This window comes from Athene noctua, chromosome 1 (assembly GCF_965140245.1).
Source record: "Athene noctua chromosome 1, bAthNoc1.hap1.1, whole genome shotgun sequence".
NCBI lineage: Eukaryota > Metazoa > Chordata > Aves > Strigiformes > Strigidae > Athene > Athene noctua.
The window spans coordinates 263,685,477-263,704,712 of NC_134037.1; the positions used below are offsets into that span (position 1 = coordinate 263,685,477).

General features: G+C 58.7%; 2 protein-coding genes across 3 annotated transcripts; both read left to right on the forward strand.

Moving 5' to 3' along the window:
• The first annotated feature begins 4,759 nt into the window (after positions 1-4,759).
• Positions 4,760-7,760, forward strand: LIPT2 (lipoyl(octanoyl) transferase 2). Its single transcript, XM_074933144.1, has 2 exons — positions 4,760-5,260; positions 6,504-7,760. The coding sequence occupies exons 1-2, from the start codon at positions 4,804-4,806 to the stop codon at positions 6,734-6,736; spliced, it is 690 nt and encodes a 229-aa protein (XP_074789245.1). The 5' UTR covers positions 4,760-4,803; the 3' UTR covers positions 6,737-7,760.
• A 190-nt stretch (positions 7,761-7,950) lies between these two features.
• KCNE3 (potassium voltage-gated channel subfamily E regulatory subunit 3) lies at positions 7,951-11,191 on the forward strand. Of its 2 annotated transcripts, none has more exons than XM_074933169.1 (2): positions 7,951-8,203; positions 10,222-11,191. In XM_074933169.1, the coding sequence occupies exon 2, from the start codon at positions 10,235-10,237 to the stop codon at positions 10,547-10,549; it is 315 nt and encodes a 104-aa protein (XP_074789270.1). In that variant the 5' UTR covers positions 7,951-8,203; positions 10,222-10,234; the 3' UTR covers positions 10,550-11,191. The 2 variants fall into 2 exon arrangements, with proteins under 2 accessions (XP_074789270.1, XP_074789261.1); XM_074933160.1 differs by lacking the exon at positions 7,951-8,203 and adding an exon at positions 8,649-9,053.
• The last annotated feature ends 8,045 nt before the right edge of the window (positions 11,192-19,236 follow it).

A 19,236-nucleotide genomic window follows, 5' to 3' on the forward strand; every position in this document is an offset into this window, starting at 1 on the left:
GCAGGGCCACCTTCCACTAGCCCAGGTTGCCCAAAGCCCCGTCCAACCTGGCCTTGAACCCTTCCAGGGAGGGGGCAGCCACAGCTTCTCTGGGCAGCCTGTGCCAGGGCCTCACCCCCCTCACAGGGAACAATTTCTGCCTCAGATCTCATCTAAATCTCCCCTCTTTCAGTTTAACACCGTTCCCCCTCATCCTATTCCTACCCCCCCTGATCAGCAGTCCTTCCCCAGCTTCCCTGTAGCCCCTTGAAGTCCTGGGAGGCCGCTCTAAGGTCTCCCCAGAGCCTTACAGCTTCTACATCCTCAGCCTAAGGCTTCCCAGCGCCACCGGCTCACACACCAGGCTGGGAGACCTCTCCATCACTGGCGGTTTTAGAGACCCAGCAGGACATCAGCAGGGATGGCCAGCGAGGATCAGTCCCCACCAGGGCGAGGGTGAGGGAGGAGGTGACCTCTGAGCTCCTTCCAGCCTACGCGAGAAGGGAGGCTCATGGTGATCCCACAGCCAGGGATGCTCTGATTTCTTTGGGACAGGCTTTGGTTTTTTTCTGAGCTTGTGTAGCCTGTAGCCCAGCCAGGCTCTAGCCCACATGCCAAACTCCTGCGTGCTTCAATTAATTCATGTAATTAGTACACACAAACAGAGCAGCAGTTAGCCCCGTTGCTGTTGTGGCCCTCAAGTATGATTTGCTTGGGAAAAAAAAAAAAAAAAGGATTTTTCTGAAAGGCTTGGGGCTATGTGGGGAGGGGGTTGCTGTACCTGGAGGTGTGAGGGGCAGCCCAGCCTGGGCACTCACTCCTGCCTGCAACACTGGCACACCTCGGTCACCTCTCCGTGACATCCCGGCCTTGCCAAAGTCAACAGGAATTTCATCCCGGACTTCACGGGAGCCAAGGTGTTGCCATTTGCGTCCGTCTGCAGCTCTCTGTGAGCTGTGACAGTCCCTCTTACCAGGCACCTGTTTGACAGCCACCACCTTTGTCCTCCCCTCCCCTTCCTGCTATTAAGCCCTGACTGGCTTGAGCTTCAAAACTCCCCGAGGGAGGTTCTTGTGCCAGCAAAATGGGCTCCACAATCAAAGGAACCGGTGAGGATTCAAGAGACTCCGCTAACGTTTAAGGTACTCAATGGAAAAGGAACAGCAAATTAGTATATCACGCAGAAAAAAAAAAAACAACAACAACCAACCAACCTACATAAAAAATACTCAAACCCTGCTAGAATAAAATATGAGCCACCCGTGGCTCTCTTCCATACAAATTTCCTGCCGGTTTCAAAAGCAGGATATTGACAGTAAATACCCCAGCGACGCAACCGCGCTCATCTCTGTCGTCTTATTTACGAGGATCCCAGCCCTATTACACACAACTCGCCCCATCTTACGCATGCAGCGCCGCGGCAAGCCAAAAAGGAAGAGCATTTGGCTTTGATCTCCAGGCAAGAAGTTGACGCTTAATCATAAAAAAAGGAAATAACCCGACGCACACACAATGTGCAAAATACGCGTCTCTCCTGCCAAGGGCAGAGACCCAGAGCAGCTCTCCTGAAGTTGGTGGTTGAGGTGATGATCCCACCCAAAAGTGCTGCTCCGTGGGCTCAAATACGAGTTGACACGACGACCTGGTGAGGTTTATGGTGGGTTTTTTTCCCCTTTTTTTTTTTTTTCCCCTCAGGCTGTGTTAATTTTATAAGCCATTACAGTGCTCGCTCCTTTTCATCAAGAAAATGACTAAACAAAGGGAAGTGCCTTCCTTGCAAATACCCACACAGAACTTAATGCTGTTTTACAGCTGAATTACCTGCAGCGACCAAGGGTAGATTACCAGCGAGGTGTATTTTTGATAAAAACAAGAGTTTATCAACGCAGTTGATTGCTCTATAAAATCAGAACAGACTTTCACACGCTGAATGCGGTCGGTAGGTTGGAAGGGCTGCAGGCCGGGAACGGTTTGCTCAGGTTTTAATGGTTGACTCATTAGCAGTTTGACCAGAACTTGTGTATTTTCTACATTTGGAATAAAAAGTTGAGGTGGGAATGTTTTATCGCTTATCGCAGAGTGATTAATTGCAGCGCAGATCAGCGCTTCAGCAGTACAATAACTTCATTTACAGTCCCCAACCTTGAGGTGCCACCCCAGAATCCCAATTTTTGCTCATTTTGAGCAGGTCTGCGATTGCCCGGCCCACCCCACCCTGTCCCCCACACCCAACGGTGACGGGGGGCCCTATCTCCCCTCCCCATGCCCCTCTCACAGCCCTGGGCCCTATCAGACACCCCCAGGCCCCTGATCCCATCCCTGTGCCTTATCCCCCCTCCCCAGGCCCCTGTCCCCTATCTCTACTCCCTGTCCCCAGACATAATCTCCCTGTCCCCAACCTCCTATCCCTGTCCCCATTCCCTCTCTGCAGGTGTTATCCCCCGTGCCCTGTCTTGGGCCATGTCCCAACCCCAACCCAACACCCTCTATCCCCCTGTCCTCCACCTCTCTCCCCATTCCCTGTGCCTGTCCCCTATACTCCATTTGTCCCCTCTCCCCCATCCCTGTCCCCCATCCTCTGTCCCCATTCCCCCTTCCTGTCCCCTATCCCCCCCCCATCCCCCCTCTCCTGTCCCCATCCCCTGTGTCTGTCCCCTCTCTCCCCATAGAACCACAGAACCGTTCAGGTTGGAAAAGACCTCTAAGACCATCGAGTCCAACCATTAACCTCACACTGCCAAGTCCTCCACTAAACCATGTCCCTGAGTGCCACATCTACACATCTTTTAAATACCTCCAGGGATGGAGACTCAACCCCTTCCCTGGGCAGCCTGTTCCGGGGCTTGACAACCCTTTTGGGGAAGAAATTTTTCCCAATATCCAGTCTAATCCTGCCCTGGCGCAGCTTGAGGCCATTCCCTCGGGGCCTGGCGCTGGGGCCTTGGCTCCAGAGACTCATCCCCCCTCTCTGCCCCCTCCTGGCAGGGAATTGCAGAGGGCCAGGAGGTCTCCCCTCAGCCTCCTCTGCTCCAGACTGAACCCCCCCAGTTCCCCCAGCCGCTCCCCAGCAGACCTGTGCTCCAGACCCTGCCCCAGCTCCGTTGCCCTTCTCTGGCCACGCTCGAGTCATTCAATGGCCTTTTTGGGGTGAGGGGCCCAAAACTGAACCCAGGAATCGAGGGGCGGCCTCCCCAGTGCCGAGCCCAGGGCTCAGATCCCTTCCCTGGCCCTGCTGGCCACGCCAGTGCTGACACAAGCCAGGATGCCGTTGCCCTCCTTGGCCCCTGGGCACACTGCTGGCTCCTGTTCAGCCAGCTGGTGACCAACACCCCCAGGTATTTTTCCACCAGGCAGCTTTCCAGCTGCTCTCCCCCAATCCTGTGGCGTTGCAGGGGGTGGTTGTGCCCCAGGTGCAGGACCCGGCACTGAGCCTTGTTGAACCTCCCCTGACTGACCTCAGCCCATGGCTCCAGCCTGCCCAGACCCCTCTGCAGAGCCTCCCTACGCTCCAGCAGATCAACACTCCTGCCCAACTTGTGTTGTCTGTGACCTTACTGAGGGGGGGTTGATCCCCTTGTCCCGATGGCTGATAAAGAGCTTAAACAGAACTGGCCCCAGTACTGAGCCCTGGGGAACACCACGTGTGAGCGGCTGCCGGCTGGGGTTAGCTCTGTTCACCACTGCTCTTCGGGCCCCCATCCCTGTCCCCATCCCCTGTGCGTGTCCCCTATCCTCCATCTTTGTCTTCTCTGCTCTATCTCCCATCTCTGTCCCCTGTCACCCATCATTTGTCCCCATGCCCCTGTCCCCTCTGCCCTGTCCCCTCAGTCCCCATCCCCTCCCCTCAATCCCTGTCCCCTCTGCCCTGTCCCCATTCCCCATGCCTGTCCCCATCCCCTGTCCTCATCCCCTCCCCTCCATCCCCTGTCCCCTCTGCCCTCTCCCTATTCCTGTCCCCATCCCTGTCCCCTCTCCTCCAACCCTGTCCCCATCCCGTCTCCCCCATCCCCGTCCCCTCAGCCCTCCCCTCCATCTCTGTCCCCTCTGCCCTGTCCCCCATCCCCTGTCCCCTCTCCTCCAACCCTGTCCCCATCCCCTCTCCTCCATCCCCATCCCCTCTGCCCTGTCCCCATCCCCTGTCCCCTCTGCCCTGTCCCCCATCCCCTGTCCCCTCTCCTCCATCCCTGTCCCCTCTGCCCTGTCCCCATCTCCTGTCCCCTCTGCCCTGTCCCCATCCCCTGTCCCCCCTCCTCCAACCCTGTCCCCATCCTCTGTCCCCATCCCCTCTCCTCCAACCCTGTCCCCTCTGCCCTGTCCCCCCTCCTCCAACCCTGTCCCCATACCCTGTTCCCATCCCTGTCCCCTCTGCCTTGTCCCCATCCCCTGTCCCCCCTCCTCCAACCCTATCCCCATCCCCTGTCCCCATCCCCTCTCCCCCATCCCCTGTCCCCTCTCCCCCATCCTCTGTCCCCTCTGCCCTGTCCCCCATACCCTGTCCCCATCCCCTGTCCCCTCTCCTCCAACCCTATCCCCATCCCCTGTCCCCATCCCCTCTCCCCCATCCTCTGTCCCCTCTGCCCTGTCCCCCATACCCTGTCCCCATCCCCGTCCCCTCTCCTCCAACCCTGTCCCCATCCTGTTCCCATCCCCGTCCCCTCTGCCCTGTCCCCATCCCCTGTCCCCTCTCCTCCAACCCTGTCGCCACCCCCGTCGCCTCCTCCCCGTTCCCCCGCCGCCGCTCCCCCCCGCTCCGCCCTCCCCTCCCGCCGCCTCCCGGCTGCCCCCCGCGGCCGCGGCCTAGCCCGCTGCCGTCCCGCGGCCGCCATGTCGCGGGCCGCGGTGCGGGTCCTTCGCCTGGGGCTGCGGCCCTACGCCGAGGCGCTGCGGGTGCAGGAGCGCTGCGTGGGGGCGGCGCGGGCGGCGCGGGGCCCGGGGCCGGGGCCCGGGGAGAGCGTGGTGCTGAGCGAACCGGCGGCGCCGGTCTACGCCTGGGGGCTGCGCGGAGCGCCGGCGGCCGAGGCGGCGGAGCGGCTGCGGGCGCGGGGCGCGGGGCTGGCGGCGGCGCGGCGGGGCGGCCGGATCACGTTCCACGGGCCCGGGCAGCTCCTCGCCTTCCCGGTCCTCGACCTGCGCCGCCGGCACCTCCCGCTGCGCCGGTACGTGGCGGCGCTGGAGGAGCTGGTGCTGCGGCTCTGCCGCCGCCTCGGCCTGGCCGCCGCCCGCGCCCTCCCGCCGCCCTTCACCGGCGTCTGGATGGGAGACAGCAAGCTCTGCGCCATCGGTGAGCGGCGGGCAGCGGCCGGGGGGGGGCAGCGGCCGGGGGGGCGGCGACCCGGGACAGGGAGCGGCGGGGGGGGCATGGACCGGGGCGGGGTGAGTGGAGGGAGGAGTGGGGTGCACCGGGGGGGTGGTGTACACCGGGGGGGGGGGTAAGGACCGGGGAGGGGACCGGGAGGTGGGATGCACTGGAGGGGGATGTGGACCGGGGGAGGACGGGCATGGAGCGGGGAGGGGGGCGTGGACCGCGGTGGGGTGGACCGGGGAGTGGGATGCACCGCGGGGGGAGTGATATACACCGGGGGGAGGATGATGGACCGGGGGGGAACCGGGAATGGGCCGGGGAGAGGGGCGTGGACCGGCGAGGGGGACGCACTGTGGACGGGGGGGTGGCGCTGGGCCGGGGAAGGACGGGCATGGACCGGGGTGGGGTGGGGGGATGCACCGAGGCGGGGGGACGGGACCGGGAAGTGGGATGCACGGCGCGGGGGGGTGATATACACTAGGGGGGATGATGGACCGGGGAGACACGGGCATGGACCGGGGAGAGGGCGTGGACTGGGGGAGGAGAATGGACTGGGGAAGGACGGTCATGGACCGGGGCGGGGTGGGGGGATGCACCGGGGGGCTGTGTGGACCGGGCGGGGGGATGCACCAGGAACATGCACCGAGGGAGGGACGCAGGGGGGCGGGGGGGGATGCACTGGGTACATGCACCAGCAAGGAATCATGTACTGGGCGGGGGGGGATGCACTGGGGAGGGTGTGCACGGGTGAGGTATGCACTGAGGAGAAGGGGGGGGGGAGGCAGCACAGTTTTGAGTTCTTGCACCCAGAACCAAGACCCAGCACCCCTGCACCCGGGGCCGTCTGTTCCCCAGCCTTTCGCGCCCCCTTTTCCCCTGTCCCCCTCCCCAGGCAGGTCCTGGGAGCCCCTGCACCCCTTCCTGGAGCCCTGCACTCCAAGTCAGGTCTTGCAGCCCGGACCCCACCTTTACACCACAGCCCTGTGTCCGAACCCACCTGAAACCCCAATGGGACATGGGGATGGGGTGCAGGGAGCCGGACACCCTGCACCCCAAGTTTGGGGAGCCTGCCTGGGGGTTAGGGGTGTTCCTGGCAGAAGCGGGAAGCATGCAGAGGAGGGCGGGGGGGTTGTTATAACAGCCTGGGCAGCTCGGTCACTAAACCTCTCACACCCCCGGGGATGGGGGTGATGGGTGGGTGCTGTGGCCCCCCCCCCTGCAGGGGTGCACTGCGGGAACCACATCACCTCGCACGGGCTGGCGCTGAACTGCTGCACCGACCTCACCTGGTTCGACCACATCGTCCCCTGCGGGCTGGAGGGCAAAGGCGTCACCTCGCTGAGCCGTGAGCTGGGGCGGCATGTCACCGTCGAGCACGTCCTCGAGCCTTTCCTCGACGCCTTCCAGGAGGTGTTTGACTGCACCTTGGTCTTTGCCGAAGATCCCGGCGACTAGGAGAGCCGCAGCGTCTGTGTTTCGGCAGAGCTTTGGCACGGCAGGCACTTGGGGCTTTATTGCGAGACAAGAGCTCTCGTGGCTTTGCCTGTAAATGGTGGCACTGAGGTTCGGGCTGTGGCTTAAACGTCCAGCCCTTGTCAGGGCTGCTCTGCCCAGCCCCGTGGGTCTCCGTCCCTCAGCTGAGACCTCCAAGAGCACCACGTCCCCGTTGCCTGCTGGGGAGATGCCCAAACAGGTGCTTTTTTGCGGGGGGTTTTCTGCCTCTCTCCCCCTAAAAATCCTGAATTTTGGGTGAACAGTCACACGTGCTTTGGACAAGAGGAGGGAGTGGTTGGTCAAGTGTCCTTCCCTTGCTGCTGCATAAAAAGAGGCAGGTTTTCTGTAAAGTGTTGCTGAGATCTTCAGCTGCTGATCCTTTCTTCGTTTGTTTACCCCAAGATTTTATGACTAATGACCTTTTTCTTACTGTGCGCCTGGAGAAATCCTCACACAGCAAAGATCCTCACCGCGTGGGGCGGGTGGAAAACTCACTGATGAGAGGCTGTAATTGATGGTTAAAAGGCCCCTGGAGCGATGGCGATGTGGGGGGAAAGTGGGAGGAGGAGGGGAAGGAGTTGGGGTGCCCGAGGAGAGGAGCCATGACTGTCCCACACCCTGTGGGACCTCACAGCGTGGGGTCGAGTGTCCCGGGTGGGTGCTGGGGACAAGAACTCTTGTGGCTTTGCCTTTAGACGGTGGCACTGGGGTTCAGGTCGTTGCTTAAACATCCAGCCTCCCCGCAGGTCTCCATCCCTCAGCTGAGACCTCCAAGGGTACCACATCCCCGTTGCCTGCTGGGGAAATGCCCAAACAGGTGCTTTTTGGGGGGGTTTTCTGCCTCTCTCCCCCTAAAAATCCTGAATTTTGGGTGAACAGTCACACGTGCTTTGGACAAGAGGAGGAGGGAGTGGTTGGTCAAGTGTCCTTCCCTTGCTGCTGCGTAAAAAGACAGATTTTCTATAAAGAGTTGCTGGGAACTTCAGCTGCTGATCCTTTCTTCGTTTGTTTACCCAAAAACTGTGACTAACGACCTTTTTCTTGTCTGTGCCTGGAGAAATCCTCAAGAAAACTCACTGATGAGAGGCTGTAATGATGGTTAAAAGGCCCCTGGAGGGATGGTGACGTGGGGGGAAAGCGGGAGGAGGAGGGAAGGGGTTGAGGTACCTGAGGAGAGGAGCCACGACTGTCCCACGCCTCGTGGGACCTCACAGCGTGGGGTCGTGTGTCCCGGGTGGGTGCTGGGGACCTGCTTCTGCTGTGCCCGTGGTGCTGGAGGCGCTAGCACCGGGGTCTGTCCTTGCAGGCAGCGTCAGCACCTCCGAAATCTCTGCCCCGGCCGCAGCATCCACGTGGGCTCACAGCAAAGGGACGTGGCCACCTTGGGGTCCCGTCAGCCCTGGGGTCTGTGCCCATCAATGCAAACCTGTAGGTAGACACGTATAAACTTGATTTTAATTGATGGGTTTCTTAAGGGATAAGGAGCCAACCTGAACCTGGGGCCCCCAAAACCTTCCCCCATTGGTGCGTGGCATGGCCGCGGCCATTTCGGAGTCACCCCCCTGTTGCTGGCAGAGCCGAATCTGGAGGAATGATGGCGGGCGGTTGGGAGCAGCCCCTACAGCCAGGTGCATGCTTTGGGGTCAGGAGAAATGAAAAATGGGGACTGAAAGTCCCCGTGCCCTGCTTAGAGCAGGACCTGACGCCTACCCGCAGCCCCTCACCGCTGCTCCAGGTCTTCTTTCTACCCCACAAGCTTTAGGGTTCCTCTGCAAGTGCTGGTGGGTCCCCATGAGCCACCCATAGCCCCCAGGGGGTTTGGGTGGGCCAAGGGGGCAGCTGGGGCAGCAGGTGGGGGGGAATTCCTATTCCATGGAGCTGGCTCAGCTCCGGGAGGAGATGGCGAGTGGGCATGAAGGTGCCCCGGGCAGACTCAGCGCCCATTGCGAGGACTCGGGGACAGTGGGGACGGATGGAGGAGGGACAGGAAAGTGTGACGGGCAGCGTGTGCCGGGAGGGAAATGCAGGGTCCGTCTCTCCCGGCCCCGTAAGGCCTCCGGTATCCGGCTGGGGTGAGGGGGCTGTGGTGGGACCTGTGGGGTTGGGGACAGGCTGGTGGCCCGTGGCAGGGTTGGGTGGCTTTGGCAGGTGGCTCTGCCCCGGGAAGGGGAGGAGGCTGTGCGGCACTCCCAGCCCCGCCAGCATCCCCTGCCACCGCCCCGCGATGCTCCAGTCCCGGCTCAGCCTGGCAGCAGTGCAGGCAGGGAGGGCACCCCGGGTGAGTGTGAACCCCCCTTCCACCCCTCCGGCCCCCTCTGCCCCTCCCTGGCCCTACACCCCCTCCTAATTCAGGGCCCCCCCATGCTGCACCCTGTCTGTGGGTCCCCTCCTGAGATGAACCCAGATCTTGCCCTAAATCCCCCAAATTCAGCCTCCTCCTGCTTCAAACTTGTTTCTTAAGTCAGGAAGACAGTCGGGGCTGAGCCCATCCCCGTGGATTCGTGGCTGCTCAGCCCCTTCCTCCTCCTCGCTGCTGGGGTCCCATCCTGGGAGGTGCACCCGGGGTTTGGGGTGACCCTTTTTGGGGGGGGGGGGGTGGGCAGCTGCCTGGGCATGGGGCAGAGCTGTTGGTGCTGCAGGGTGCTTGGGAGCAGGGAGGGGGGGGACAGGGGGGTTACCCCAGGGGATACACACGTGGGAGACTGTGTCCCCGTGTCCCTTCCTGTCCAAGTCTGCTGCGAGGCCCCGGTGGGACACGAGGGTATGTGAGGGCATGGGGGGAGCACGGGGAGGCCAGGGTGGGCTGGCAGAGGGGGGAGTCAGAGGGGGTCTGGGACCCATAAGGAGAGAAATTTCGGGGGGGGGGGTTAGGGCAGCGACCCCTTGGGGTGGGTCCATGGGGGCGTGTGGGGAGCTGTGATGCCCTGCCAGGCCAGTCGTGGCTCCTGGCCCTGGGCTAGGACCAACGGGGGGAAAGGGGGGTCCCCGCTCACCCTGGGGGACCCAGCCTGGAGCAAGTGGGGTCAATGCGTGGCAGGATCAGTCCTGGAGCTGTTATTTAGGATGGGGGACCCCAGACAGCGCCCCCCCATGGGTTCCTTGGGTGCTGGTTCTGCACACTACAAGGGTCCCCACATCCTGGGGCGGGGGGGGGGGGCAGGCTTTGAACCCGGCCATCCCAGCCCCCAGGACAGCTGTGTCCCCTCATTGTCCCCAGCCCCATGGAGGAGAGGGGGAAAGAAGCTTTGGGGGCTTTTTTCCCTCTGCGGAAGGAATGAAATTTGGGGAGGGGGCTGTCATGCATGCAAAGGGTTTGGACTACCCTTGTTGTGTGGCAGAGGAGGTGCTTCGAGGACTATTTTGGGGTTACTGTTGGGTCTGGAATGATGCCACCAGGGATCATACCAGCATCATCCCTGCCTGAGCCTCCCTGTCCTTCCCCGCAGCCTGGAGGGGGACATGGAGGAGGACAACCGGACAGAGACCTGGCACCAAAGCCTCCAGGCTGTGCTTAATGCCTTAAACCAGACCCTGCACGGGGTCATCCTCTGTCCCGCCGACCGCCCTGCCACCATCCCCGCCACCCGTAACGCCAGCGCCCGTGCCAGCCGTTCCGGCCACAACGACAACGCCTACATGTACATCCTCTTCGTCATGACGCTCTTCGCCGCTACGGTGGGGAGCCTCATCCTGGGCTACACCCGCTCCCGCAAAGTGGACAAGCGTAGCGACCCGTACCATGTCTACATCAAGAACAGGGTCTCCATGATCTGAGCCCAGACCCCCCCCACGCCCCCCAAAAGTGGGTGGCTTTGGGGTCACGTTGCTGTGGCACATCCTGCTCCTTGCGGGATGGGGCAGCGCTGCCGGCCAGCCCGGCCCCAAAACTGCTGGGAACCCCCACCCCGGTGCTCCCCATGGAGGTGCTCAGCCCCGGTGTGAGCAGCACGGGGACGTCCCGGCCGGGCCATGGCTCCCGTCTGGCAGGAGCTGGCAGGATGTGACCCGCAGGCAGGTCCTGGTTCCGCAGACCCACCTCGGCTGAGCCCTGGAGGGATGGGGATGGCAGAGGTGGCTCCTTTCCCACCGCGGCCTGATGAGGCTGGCAGGGGTCTTCAAGGAGAAAAAGTCACCATTTTCCTGCTTAGATCAGCCAGCATTGACCTCCGTGGGCTCCCAGCAGCTTTGTGACACAGGCTAGCAGGCTTTTCTGGTACTAAAACCCTGTAAATTTTGAGCTGGGCTGGGCCCTGCTTTACCAGCGGGGAATTAAAGGAGGTGGTGGTTTCCAGTGGGGTTGTGTTTGCTTCTTCTCCGAGCAAAGTCAGTGTCGGGGGTGATCCGTGGGGCACCCCTCTGTGCCAGTGCCCTGTCCTGGCTGCCAGAGCCTGGGGGATGCTGGAAGGGCTAAACTGTGTGCAGCCGAGGTGGCTTCAAGGGCAATTTTTGATGGCATCACAAGCCCCGTCCCAGGAGGTGCTTTTTCCCCGCCGCCAGCTGGGGAGCATCGCTGGAGCCGCGGGCACACGCTGAGCCTGGCCGCAGGCATCCGGCTCCGCACAGCCCCGAAGGTCTCTCCGGGATCCGGACGGTGATGCCGGAGTTTTTCCTGCTTCCTTCCTGCTGTCGACTGTAGCTTTGGCCTTTTGTACCTCAGGTCCCAAATGTGTTTTCCACGGGGCGAGGGCGCAGCGACGGACGGGAAGGGGATGTTCTCGGGTCCTGCTGGGCTCTTTGGCTTCGGCTCTGCTATTAAGCTGGGTTTGGGACTGGCCCATATGGAGTGGCTGGTGTCCAGGCCAGTAAATGTCCCCGTCCTTCAAAACAGGTTGTGGGGCAGTGCCGGTGACCCAGTCCCATGCACGTCTTAACCTGTTAATAATGGCATAATTAATGTCATTAATTGCAGTTAGATTAGCTGGCCCATTGGGGCCTTTCCGCCTGCATTCAGAAGTTAAACGCGGCTGCGATGCCTGAGCCCAAACAGTGACGCCAAACCCTGATCCAAAAAGTAATACTGGATGTGAGCGTGTTAGGGGTAGGGCTGGAAACCTTGGCACCAGGGCAGCAGCAGCTCAGCGACCAATTCCTGATTTCCCATACCCTCAGCCTGGGAAAAAAACCCAAAGCAGGAGGTTTTGGGGAGCCCTCGGGAGCTGCCTGCTTTGGGGCTGAGCCCGCTGTGATTTCTGAGCCGGGCACGCGGTGGCAGCAGGACTTTTTGGGGGTGCAGGGGCAAATACCACCAATGTTCCCCAGCACCTGGCCCAAGCGGGAAGTAGCCCAAGAGGCTTCGCTGTGTTTGTCTTGCAGTCGCAGCGCTGGGAAAGAAAAATAAATATTTTATCTGCAAATAAATGGGAGGAATGGGGCCAAGAGGGGACAGCAACCCTCCGCCGGGTTGGTCTGTGTAAGCACACGCCATGTGTGGGTTTCCTCTGCCTCCGCGGTGTTTGTCCTCCTCTAATACCGGCTCCTCCGGTGGGAAGGGTGGGGGTCCAAGTGGGGGGGCTGGGTGCTCAATGGGGAGTGTGGTACCCCAGAACCCCCTCCCTGGTGATGTGGTCTTTTTGCCTCTCCCGGTGGCTGCTGACCCTCCCGTGAGAGCAGGTGGCCGGGATGGATGTGGTGACCCCAGAGGCTCCTCTGCTGCTGTCACCCGGGTGACACAACCCTGTTACAGGGTGACATATCATAAAAATTGACCAAAAATGCTACTTTTCCCTAATCCAGAAGACTCTAAGGGGGGAAAAAACCTCCTGCAAGACGTAGCTCCTGCAGTGATCGTTACCCACCCGATTCCCGATCCATCGGCAGCTCCTCCCGTCCCTCCCGCAGTGAAATGCGGAGCAGAGCCTGCGGCAGGGCTGGGGGGGACGCCCTGGGTGCCCCCGCCCTGCAGCCTCGGGCTGGACGCCACCAGGCTGGGTGACAAGATGCCAGTGCCACCTTGTGGCAGCTGCCTCGGGGTCCCCGTGCCACCGGCACCTGCTCCTTCCTGAGGGCACCCTGGGATCCCCAGAGACAGAGCAGCTGAGGTTGTCCCCATGGGACCCACAGCTCTGGGCTGGTTGATGTCCCCATGAGACCCATGGTTCCAGGCTGGTTGGTGTCCCCTTGGGACCCATGGCTCTGGGCTGGCTGGTGTCCCCTTGGGACCCATGGCTCCAGGCTGGCTGGGTGTCCCCACGGGACCATCAGCTCCACACTGATTGGTGTCCCCTGGGGACCTGTGGCTCTGGGTGGTTGGGTGTCCCCATGGGACTCATGGCTCTGGGCTGGCTGGTGTCCCCATGGCACTCATGGCTCTGGGTTGGTGTGACCAATTAATCCTCAGGCAGGGGTTGTGCTGGGCTGCTGTGGATGCTCAGAGGGGTACGGAAACGGGGGGTTATGGCGGAGGACGGCTTTGGGAGCCTACTGAAAGGGGTTTGCTTCAGCTGACAGAGGAAAGATTTTGTGAGTAATTAGGCACTCATCCCAGAGCTGAGAGATTCCTCATCAAAGGTGATGGGGCTCTGGCCTCGCTCCCTTCACTGCAGGCCCAGGAGCAGACAATTTCTGGGTAAAACACTCATGCAGTTTGTTTTAACAGCAAGGAGACATGCTCAGGCGCAGAGAGAGAAGAGCTGGGGAAGTGCTGGCCTTGGCTGAATCACTAAATCCAACCATGCAAATCGTAGCTGATGACATTTGGGTTTTAAGCAATGCAGCTAAAAAGAAAAATAGGGCTCATGGGAGGCCAGTTTATTTAAGATTTCTTTCCTTGGCACACAGAAACGAATCATGGGTGAGACAATGTCTGTAGCAGTTTGCCCGGTGTTTGGAAAAGGATATCGAAACGTCGTGTGTGTGGGAAGTTCAGGCTGACCTTGGCTTAAAACAACAGTAGGATTGTTGGAGCAACGGGAATCGTGGAGGCCTGTTCCCAAGACTGCTTTGATGCTGGGCATTTGGATAAGAAATGTGCGAAGTGAAACGGTAGCAGTGGAGGGACCGATAGCGACGGTATCGCTGAGCGATGCCAGCGGGTATCAGTGACTGTTTAGCCAACAGCATGAGGTGCCACTGGCAGTTTGTGGGTTTGGAGATGTGACACGGCAGGACTGAGGTATGGGAAGGTGTGTTCAAGGGGACCTGCTTCTCCAGGACAGAGCTCAGTGCTGGGTGGGGATCCTGTGCCGCTGACGGGGCCGGCACGCAGGGGAGGAGCGGGCTGCTGGCCTGCGAAGGGCACGCTGCTCTCCCTTCGGGTGTGCATGAGGTTTATTTGCAGCCCGTGGTAGGCTGGGATCATGCTAAAAAAAAAAAAAAAAGGGAGGGAAAGGGAAAACACTCACAGTGCATGGCAGGGCAGAGAAATGCTGGATGAGCATCCCCTGCACTGCAGAGGACAGATGCTGGACAAGTATTTTCCACGTTGCAGCGGGGGGTTCCCCTGTACTTTCCTGGGGTAACTTCCCCAGGCCCCTCTGGCCCTCCCTGTCAGCTGTTCTTGCTGGTTGTGTTCATTGTGCACAATTTGGCTGATAGGTTTGGTGCACAGACACCGCCGGGTGATGTTTATTTGCTCATTAAATGACTGTTAGCTACTAAGGAATCCTAACGAGCTCTATTGTCTCATGCCTAGAGCTACAACTAAATGCCAGAACACGAAGGGTGGAAAAGCCGGGGGGGGATTAAGGGCAGTTAGATGAGATGATTGCCACCCACAAGAAATGATGGGACATGAAGCTGCACCTGGGTCCTGGCTGCGCAGGTGCAAGGCTGTGGGGCTCAGTGCTGTGGGTGTGGGACAAAAGCCCTGCGGCAGAGCTCACAGCATCCTACAGAAACACAAGCCGTTTCAAAGCAGCAACACTGCTTATTCATTACTGCCCATTTTCCTCCGGAGGGAGAGCAGATGTGATGTCCTCCTGTGAGGTAACTCAATCGATCCCGCTTGGAGATGAGGTTCACCATTGCCTGTGCTACCTTAAAAGGATTTTCTGGGAGGTGACGTGGTCATTATTACAGGATCGGGGCTGCTCCTGGACACACAAGCTCTTCCTTCAGGTCAGAAACCTTCACTGCCCAAACCACATCCATTTCTTCTAAATATAACAGTTCCTCTCACCGAAGATGCAGCCTGGTCCTACAACCTGCCTCGCTGACAGCCCTGTGGCATCACAGCCGGAGCAGTATCCTTGTTCAGAAGCATGAGAGAAACAAAAGTGACTTAAACCAAAGAACCTGACCTGTTTGGAAGCTCTGCAGGAACTGCCCCGCAGGGTCAGTCGCCTGAAGTCCTCCGTGGCCCTTTCCCTGTGTTTTCTGTCATCCTGCTGCAATGGATGTCTGTCCCTCTGAGTCGCCTCTCACACCCAGCTTGTATTAGATGCCTTAGATAAAGATGTGGGAAAACAAATTAATTATGTGCAGGCATGAAAAACATTTATTCTGCCCCTCTCCATTTTCTGCCTGAGTTAGCCCCCTCCAGCCTCGCTGCAAGGCTGGGTTTGCGTGCTGCTGGCAGCCCAAGCGGCATCTCTGTGGTGGCAGAGGGAACACTGGTCCCTGTCGGCTCCTCTCCAGGGGATGCTGAGCACAAAACCCACCTCTGATATGTCCCTCTTCCCCCAAGCAGCTCTGAAATTTGCTGCTGCAGTGTTTTTCACTCACAGCCCTTCGCCGCACGGCGCTAGGCGCAGCTCCCGCTCTTGCCTAACCCAGAGAAGTAATTTTACAAGCTTTTTTTTTTTTTTTTAAAAGCACACAAGGGAAAAAAATGCAGCGTTTTGGAGATTTTGGCTTTTTGAACCTCTGTGCAGAGCACTATGTCCCTTCCCTAGTGTCCACGGTGGCCCGCACGATGGTCCAGCTGCCTGCGTGTTCTCCCAAATTGCCACTGACAGCTGACAAATTAATTAGTGGAGGAGCCCTCAGCAGGCAGAGTCTGGATTTAGGGGCAACACTGGACCCTCTACATGACATCGTGCACCCACGACTAAGACACAATTGTTCCAGCAACACAGGTCTGGCTGGCTCCCCTTTTTCTGCTGCTTTTTTTTTTCCTTTTCTTCCCCTCTTCCCACCCAGGTGAGGGGAAAGGGAGCTGAAGGATGATACTCACATATTGGTGATAAGCTATAGCAATGTTATCAAAAGTCTGGTCATAAAACTAATTGTTAGGACCACGCAATCACGGGGCAGTTCAGTTCAGCTTGACTGCCCTAATGGTACCTACAAAACCTGTAGCATGTAGTAAGGAAAAGCAGCATTTTTTAATAAAGATCAAGGCATCATTTATTTTTACTGACAATCAGGAAATCCCAGACACTTGGGATCTCATGTATTCCCCTTGCAGAAAGCTTTCAGTACAAATTTCCTCAGTTCCACACAATTTAGCCTGTAATTTGGGATTAATTGAGGGGATAAACTGAGGTTAAAAAGCCTGATCCATACTCCTTTCCCGTTCTCTCACCAAAGCAAACGGGCCCATCACATCTTTTTCCTGCAGATGGATGCGGCTGGTGGACAACTGCTCAGCAGAGCACGTGCACGGGCTATTAATACCTAGAGGGGAGGATTAAAAATAACCAGGTCTGCGCCTGGTTTCTGGTTTGTGAAGGACAGGCATTGATATCCGAGGGGGCCGGTGATGGAAGCCAGCTTCCCCGAGGCGCTGAGGCCCGAGCGAGCGGGAGGTGCTGAGATTTCCCCCAGTGAAATAGCAGCCTTGGGAGGAGCACGTGCTCCGAGCGAAGGGAGGACGTGGGGGGCTGGAGGAATGCCTACTCCAGAGGGGTGCTGGGCACAGGGAAGCTCACTGTGGCTTTCCCACACCTACGCCTGGCTCGCTAACCCACTGCACTACTCAGCCTCGGGAAATACCTCCACCCCTACGCGCAGTGGTTGATTAAGCCCTAGATTAAATGCTTAGTCACCGGAGCCTATAAAATGGTTTTTAGCAGCTAGGACAGAAGATGAGGGTGGGAAGTGGTGATGAGCCCGAGTTCCTCTCTGCTCTCTGGCTCGGGGCTGCTCCCTCAGACAAGCACCCATGGGTAGAATTGGACTTGTGGTGTGGTTTTGGCGTCCCATTATGAAAGATCTCACCTTCTGTGTTCACCGCCTGCAACGGGGCCCGTGAACCAGAGAGCCGAGACCACAGCAACGGTGAGGAGAGCTGCTCCCAGTCCTACTTTTGGGCTCAGAGCAGAGGTTTTCCAGCAGCTCTGAGCTGCACGGTACATACTGCTTTTAAAGCGTCGGTATTTAGGGTGTTACGCCCCTGAGGAAGCCAAGGAGTGCGTTGTCAGTGCTGGAGAGTGCAGGATGAGGCCTTCCCAGGGCTGATATTGTGAAGTACCAACCCAGGGGCAGCTGTAGAATCTGAAAGAATTTAAATTCCTAATCCTCGCGGGCTTTGCTGCATCCTTCCCACCTGTCAGCCCGCTCCCTTTCTCTGTGCTCTGCCTGCAGAGCACCCGCGCTTCTTCAGGATGAAGCACTTTGGCTGCTTTGACCCCAGATTGGATTAAAACCAGCATTCAGGCCCAAAAAAGGCACCCTCCCTTCCCTGTGCAGCACCCTATCAACTGGCAGGAATGCCTGCATCTACAGTTGTGTTGCCTTTCTGGCAATACACTACTCTGAGGGAGGGAAATGAAAGGATGGGAGTTGCTGTGTTATTACCAGGTAACCCAAGAAGCACAGGAGAACAGAGTGTTCAGGATACATAAATAATAAAACAAAAGATGTGCTGCAGAGCAAGGGCATGCCTAATGCTTGCTGAGAGGCTCAGCAGCGAGCTGGAAGGATGCGCTGGGTTCATCCCGCATGACCCCAGCTCACTGCAGAAATTAGGAGCAGAAAAACAACCTGGAATATCATGGGAGCCCTGGGCCGTTTGCAGGCGATGGGTAATAAACCGTGTGAGGTAAAATTGCCATGGAAACACTGTACTGGCTGGGTTCAGCCCAGAGGCTCTTCAGCAGATCGACAGAGCTAATCCGGTTTGTTGTGGGCGAGGATTTGGTCTGCGGTACCAGATTGCTGAGGATGCTAACGTGATCGTACAGCTATTTTCTGGTTCTGATGGGCAGTGACATCGCTGCCTGCTTAGCCCTTCTTCTGGGGGAAAAAAAAAAAAAAAATTAAACACATTGCTAAGAAGATGGGTGTTATTGTTCAGGGGTATGGCACTGAGATGCTGCAAACCCAACCCTGCCAGGAGGACAGGTGCATTTAACTGTGCAAAAGAGAATGGGATATGCTCTTTACAGAATACCAGAATCATGGAGGTTGGAAAAGCCCCTGCAGCTCCTCCAGCACAACCATGACCCTCCCCCTGACCGTCCCCAACTCCCCCAGATCCCTCAGCGCTGGCTCAGCCCGACTCTTCAACCCCCCCAGGGATCCCGGGGACTCCCCTCTGCCCTGGGCAGCCCATTCCAACGCCCAACAGCCCCTTCTGCACAGAAATCCTTCCTCAGAGCCAGCCTGACCCTGCCCTGGGCAGCCTGAGGCCATTCCCTCGGGGCCTGGCGCTGGGGCCTTGGCTCCAGAGACTCATCCCCCCTCTCTGCCCCCTCCTGGCAGGTTTTTTACATAACTGCAGTTTTTTACATAACTGCAAATCCCAAACAGGAGCTATGTCTTATTAACGAGTCTCTAATTTACATGATTCTGTTTACATTAGAAGAAAACTCTCATTGGGGGGGCGCAGACAATTACCTGCCATTTCACAGTATAATTGCAATTATATGTGATATAATTGTGATATAATGTGGCAACTCTGGGGTTCGTAACAGCAGCACAGAGAGCTTTCCCTGAGAAGCAGGAGCACGGGCTCACACACATGCATCTGTGGATGCATACACTCGTTTTGGCTCGGAAGAAGCCATTTCCCCCAGCTGAGCCCTGCCACAGTCCCCGCTGGCTCTGGCAGCTCCCAGCACACGAGCCGGCAGCTGCCAGCAGCCTGTCAGCCCTTCTCCTTCCAGCCTGGCTCGCTTTCAGCGCTGGCAGTGTGGCCTCTCCGGTGGTTTTTAGCCCCCAGCCTGTTTACTGCTGGGCCGCGCACGCTGTGCCTCAATTAGACAAAATGATACACTGGGGTCAAAACTTAGAAATGTTGGCTTTCCTTCACTTGCAGATTAATTTCCTATTTTCTGGCTTTCCTCCACGGCCATAAGGACTGGAAATTTTGTTGTTAGTGATAGGTGGAATGTGGGAGAGAGGCAGGTTGACAATAGCCTGTCAGCTCTGCGCAGGCCCTGAAAAGCAGCAAGGCGTTGATGAGAAACAGGCCTTGGGAGAAAGAAACTGCCGAGTTGTGCCAAGGTGGCAGGAAAAACAACGGAGAGCTGCAACCCTGAGCTGTGGGAAAGCCCTGGCCCACCAGTGACGCGAGAGGGAGGCCTGAGCGCCAGGCTGGGCCTCAGGCCTTGTGGGCCGCCGTCGGCGGGACTCGGCCG

Bases quoted from the DNA above. Each gene is read 5' to 3' on its own strand.
- LIPT2 (XM_074933144.1), top strand. From the start codon at position 4,804: ATGTCGCGGGCCGCGGTGCGGGTCCTTCGCCTGGGGCTGCGGCCCTAC. The intron at 5,261-6,503 runs GTGAGCGGCGGG...CCCCCCCTGCAG, and splicing joins CAGCAAGCTCTGCGCCATCG to GGGTGCACTGCGGGAACCAC.
- KCNE3 (XM_074933169.1), top strand. From the start codon at position 10,235: ATGGAGGAGGACAACCGGACAGAGACCTGGCACCAAAGCCTCCAGGCT.